Here is a 5,486-nt window from a genome sequence, read left to right on the forward strand (position 1 = left end):
AGGCTGTGTGAACCCCGAAGACACTCAAGACTCAAGAGACTCTCCCTTCTCCTCCGCTCTGGGTGGGACAGGCAGGCCTGAGCCTGCTGGGGGTGCAGGGCCCCTTCCATGTCCTCACAGGCAGCCCACCGTGATAGGCAAGTCACCACTAAGACTCAGCCCAGACGTGGCCCTGTGTTCCAAAGGGCTTTCAATGGCTGATTTATATCCTGAGTGGTGCAGACGGTTAACACACACAGCTGCTGACCAAAAGGCTAGGGGTTCAGGTCCACCCAAAAGCACCTCAGAAGACAGATCTGATAATGTGCTTCAGAGAAACCAGCCCCTGTAGCCTCTGTGGAGCCCAGCTCCACTCCGACACCCATGGGGTCGCCACGAGTCAAGACTGATTCAAAGGTAACCTCTTCTTCCATGGAGGTGGCTGAGTCAGTCGGTGGGATAAAAGCCTGGCATCGGCAGGGCCCCCCATGCAGAGAGAGCCTGCCAGAGTGAAGTAGATGGGGGAGAAGCTGAACCAACAGATGGAGAAAGAGGGTCCTAATGACAGCATTTGAGCACCTGGTTCCAGCCATACCTGAACTCAATGCACCCCTGGGCTTTCCGTTTAGTGAACCAACGAAGATTCCTGTTCTGCTTTAGTTTGAGCTGGGTCATTTGCATCCAGAAGAGTGTTAACTTACATGTCTGCTATTTTCTTTCAAAATTCTGCAAACAAACAAGCCCTGGCTCCCAGCCTGCCTTTCCCCAGCAAGACCCAAGTCATTCAAGAAAAGAAACTCCCATCAGCCCACTGCTTAGCATGTGCGCAGGAACCACTTACTAGTCTCATGGCCACTTTGCACCCCTGGGCATTGCAGCTCCTTCCTGGCGCTGGGCTGCTGCTTGCCGAGCCGTTGTAGTCCTCCCCAAAGAGGTCGAGGACCACTGGGTGACTGGGGTCCCGCTCATCAATGAGGACCAGGGGCGTGTGGTTCCAGATAGTGAAGTTCAGGGCTTTGGTGACATTGGCATGGCTTGGCTCGGGAGCCAGAATCCTCTCCAGGACCACCTCCATCAGTTCGTCCAGGTCCTTCAGCAAATGCTTGACTTTGGAATATCTGGGTGGGGCAAAGGGCCAGTCAAGTAAGGGGCAGCTGCCTCTTGATGCCTGGCTGTGCTGGGGGCAGGACAAGTGGAATGTGGGTGCTCCCACATTCTGCTGCCTCTGCTGTGGCTGCCACCTTGTTTAAGAAAGCCCCGTCCAAGCACCCACCTCTCCACCCATCAATCCGTGTATGCCTCCACCCACCCACTTCACATCACTCATTCATTCACTAAGTATTTAATGAGCACCTACAATGTGTGTGTCAAGGAGCTCAGGTGGTGTAGTGGTTAAGGCATTTGGCTGCTAACCAAAAGGTCACTGGTTTGAGCCCACCAACCACTCAGTGGAAGAAAGATGAGGCAATCTGCTTCTGTAAAGATTTACAGCCTTGGAAACCCAATGGGGGTTGCTATGAGTCAGAATTGTCTTGATGGCAGTGAGTTTGCTTTGGTCTGGTACAATATATCAGGTTCTATGCAAGGTGCAGGAACTCTGGTAGCATAGTGGCTAAGGCACTTGACTGCTAACCAGAAGGCTGGAGGTTCAAACCCACCAGCCACTCCTCGGAAGGAAGGTTGGGCATTCCTACTTCTGTAGTGATACTGCCTCGGAAACCCAAGGAGGGGTCGCTATGAGTCGGGGCCGACTCGATGGCAAACAACAACAACATGCAAGGTGCAGAGGATACAGTAGCAAAGAAGACAGCCTGGGTGTCTTTCCTTATGAAATTCTCCTTCTACTGGGGAGGAATCCTAACAGCTCATGGTTACTTGCTGTTACTATGTGCCAGGTGCTAGGGGCTCTCTATGTATCATTTTACTTCATTTTTCCCACCATCCATTATGATCCACACACAGAGATAAAGAGACTGAGGTGCTGGGGCTTGTCATTCGCCAAGGTCACCCAACTGAGAAGGGGCAGAACTGAGATTGGAACCTGGCTTTGGTGAGCCCTGAGGGGTGTCCTGTTTGTGCGTGCAAGTTCTGATATCTCCCTTCCAGGAGGGGACAGAGCGTGTTGGGAGGTGTGGCATGTGATCCTGAGGCTCCTAGATCCCAAGTGGCAATTTTGGGAACAGGAGTTAGTTTCAGGAGGGAGAAGGCCAGTGGGGCAGAGGTGGGGTTCCAGTATCTTCTCGCACTTCCCAGGGATCCAGTGTTGGCGATGGTGAGCAGCGAGCCTGGCAGAAACGTGTCCACACTGCAGAGTGTCCCTGCCATGCCCTGTGTTCAGGGGTCGCCAGGTCCTGCGTCCCAGTGACCTCATCCCCAATTCACCAAGACCCTGCAGCAGGGTGGTCACTAGGGCAGTATGGGCCAGCTCCAGCTGGAAGACTCCCTGCAGGGGCTCAGTAAGCCCTGGCCAGGGGCCAAGGCCCTGGTACAAAGGTATAAAGCGGCCAGGGCTAACAGCAGTCTCTGACTCTGACACCACCCGTCTGCTGGCCGTGTGCACACGGGAGGAGGAGGATTGGCAAGGGTGGCGGCTGGAGCGCTTGAGTGTTATTACAGCAGCTGTGGAGCCTGGCGGCCACTATGTAGGCTCTGGGTTGGAATTCTGGCAGGCCCCTTAGTATCTGTGTGACCTTGGGAGAGTCAACCCCTCTGAGGCTCTGTTCTCTTGTTCAGATATGGGAAGAGGTGTAAAAATATTAACTCAGAGGGCTGTTGGATGGATTCTGTAAGGTGAGCACTTGGAGCTGGAACTGGCACACAGTGCTGTTGTCACTATTATTATTAAGGGTTCTCTCAAGTGGCTCTAAGACTCACTAACAGCAGGAGCACCATCACTAGGAAGGAGGGACTTTCGAATAACTGGGAGTATGACTTCCTGCCCAGGACCCCCTATTGGACAACGATGTGCTCTCTGTGGCCCAACCATACTTGCCCTTGTTGCCATCCCTGCAATGTCTCACTCCAGGGCCTTTGCACATGCTATGCCCTCCAGTTGGGGTGCCTTCTCCAATCCACTTGTTAACTCATTTCTCACTGCCTTTCCCCAGTCCTAACTGTGTTAGGCCTCCTCGTATGTCCCCTTCATAGACCCTGTTATCAAGTGGGGAAGGGGTAACAAGGTAGAATGGTTAAAAACTATTGACTCTGGAGTGAACTCAGGCATAGGTTTGAACCCCACAGTTGCCCACTATTTGTCCCTGGGCAAGTTAACTCACCTCTTTGCGTCTCCAGTCTGAGAACTGGGGCTGCCATAGCAGGGCCCACCTCAGAGTGGTTGTACAGATTAGAATTGCAGACATTACTGAACAAAAACACCCAGCACACTGCCTGGCACATCACAAACACTTGCTGCATAGTCATTACCTTTTAAAAACCATCACAATTTTAATTAATTCAGAATTTGTGGGAAAAAAAAATAGCATCTGTTTTCTCTGCTGGGCTGTGAAGAGGGCAGAGACTTTGTTTTGTTCACTGCTGTATCCCTAGTGCCTGCAACAGTGCCTGGCACGCCATAGGTGCTCAGTGCCTGAAGACAAACAAACAAACAAACAAAAAACCCCAAGCCCACTGTCACTGGGTAGATTCTGACTCACAGCGACCCTACAGGGCAGAGCAGAACTGCCCCATAGAGTGTAGAGTGTCCAAGGCTGTGCTCTTAACAGAAGCAGACTGCCCCATCTCTCTCCCACGGGTTCAGAGCACCGACCTTCCAGTTAGCAGCTGAGTGTATAACCACTGCACCAATAGGGCTTCTCATGGAGACAGAACCTGATTTTTTTGAGATTCTCTTTAAACTTAAGAAGTTTCTGAATTTGGAAGCTTACTTGTTGCAAAAGTGAGACAGAGGGAAGAGGAAAAAGGAGGGAAAGAAAGAAAAAAGGAAAGGAAGAGAAAGGAGACAAATGGAATAAAGAACAAGAAAAGGCAGAAGGAGAGAGAGAGGAAGGGGAAGAAAAAGGAAGGAGGAAATCCAGTATCAAAAAAGAGGGACAAAGAGCCCCTCCACTGAGGCAGGGTCTGGTGGTGCAGTGCCTAAGGCATCTGACCGCTAACCAGAACGGTGGTGGTTCAAACCCACCAGCCACTCTGCAGAAGGAAGACTGGGCAATCTATCTCCACAGTGATGCTGCCTCAGAAACCCAAAGGGGGATCTCTACGGATCAGAATCGGATCTATGGCAGTGAGTTTGGTTTTTTGTTTTACTTCCACTGAGGTGCACTGTGCGCTCCAGGGACCACCTACTGGAAGGGGCTGGCATTGCAGATGGTGACAGCAGGGAAGTCCATGTTCTTGAAGCCAATGGAGAGGGAGACGCTGACCTTCCAGCTCAGGTAGGTCTTGATAAAGACGCCCCACTGCCAGCAGACGAGGGAGGTGAAGAGCAGGGTGAGCACAAACCACATGGCCTTCTTCTTGGGCCCCTCGCAGATGACACGCTTGGGGCCGTGGGTGTTGGTGTTGTTGCAGTACCACACCAGCAGCTCCTTGTAGGTGTAGCCGGGGCCCTTCTGCAGCCGGTGCAGGCACTTGAGGAGGTACTTCTTCACGTGCATGGTGGCACCTGCAGAGACACGGGAAAGCCATGTCAGATGTGCTGCCAGCCCTGAATCTGAGCGTGTCCCACCTGCAGCAGAGCGTGGGCACTGCAGACGGCTGCCCTTCCCAGCCCTTCTACCCCTTCCGGACATGCCCCCACCTACCCATTCACCCGTCCCTCCCTCCCTCCTCCTCCCTCCATTCTTCCTTCCATCCATCTACACACCCGTCCATCCACCAAGCATTTATTGAGTGCATACTGTATTCCAGGCATGGACTCAGTACTTCTGGACTCAATGAGCAAAACACACACGGTTTCTTCTCTCTGGGAATTTCCAGCCTGGTAAGCAAGTAACTTACATTCTCTACTCCTCAGGTTCTCCAGGTATAAAATGGGGCAATAATTACATCCAACACAGATTGTTGAGAGGGTGAAATTAGGATGCACAAAAGTGCCGATCACAAACTAAGTGATCAGTATCTTAGTTACTATTATTAGTAGTAGTTAGTAGGTAAGATGGATATTAATCAAATAATCCATCAAAAAGTGTATAATTAGAAAATGTGATAGGAAGGCTTGGGACCTGTTCTGGTTACCCAGCATCGCTCTAACAGGAATATACCACAAATGGTACGGCTTTAACGGACAGGAGTCAAAGTGCCAGGCTCTAGGGGCTGGGTGAAAGTCTCTCGACCCTGGGCTTCAGCTCTGCCTCCTGCTCCCGGCCCACTGGAGCTAGAGGCTTTTCTTCACTCAGACAGCTGCTGCCTGCTGAGGCTGACAAGCCCAAACTTGACAAGTAAAAAGGCACAGTCCCAGTGTTACCAAACCACATGGCAGGCCATTAATTCAAGTCCACTGAAAGTCTCAAGGTTGGCAAAGCGTGGCAGGCTGCTGAACAACAACAAGG

At 51.7% G+C, this 5,486-nt stretch overlaps 1 protein-coding gene across 1 annotated transcript in view; it reads right to left on the reverse strand.

Annotated features, from left to right (window-relative positions):
- The window catches only part of SCNN1B (sodium channel epithelial 1 subunit beta), a 33,189-nt gene extending 28,597 nt beyond the window's left edge, over positions 1-4,592 (reverse strand). Inside the window, exons 1-2 of the mRNA XM_007953191.2 lie at positions 4,282-4,592; positions 821-1,097 (exon numbers count right to left, since the gene is read on the reverse strand). Coding sequence (XP_007951382.1) covers positions 821-1,097; positions 4,282-4,592 — 588 coding nt within the window. The remainder of the gene's footprint in view (positions 1-820; positions 1,098-4,281) is intronic.
- Positions 4,593-5,486: the final 894 nt, after the last annotated feature.

This window comes from Orycteropus afer, unplaced genomic scaffold (assembly GCF_000298275.1).
Source record: "Orycteropus afer afer isolate SDZICR_OR568_19922 unplaced genomic scaffold, OryAfe1.0 scaffold00376, whole genome shotgun sequence".
NCBI lineage: Eukaryota > Metazoa > Chordata > Mammalia > Tubulidentata > Orycteropodidae > Orycteropus > Orycteropus afer.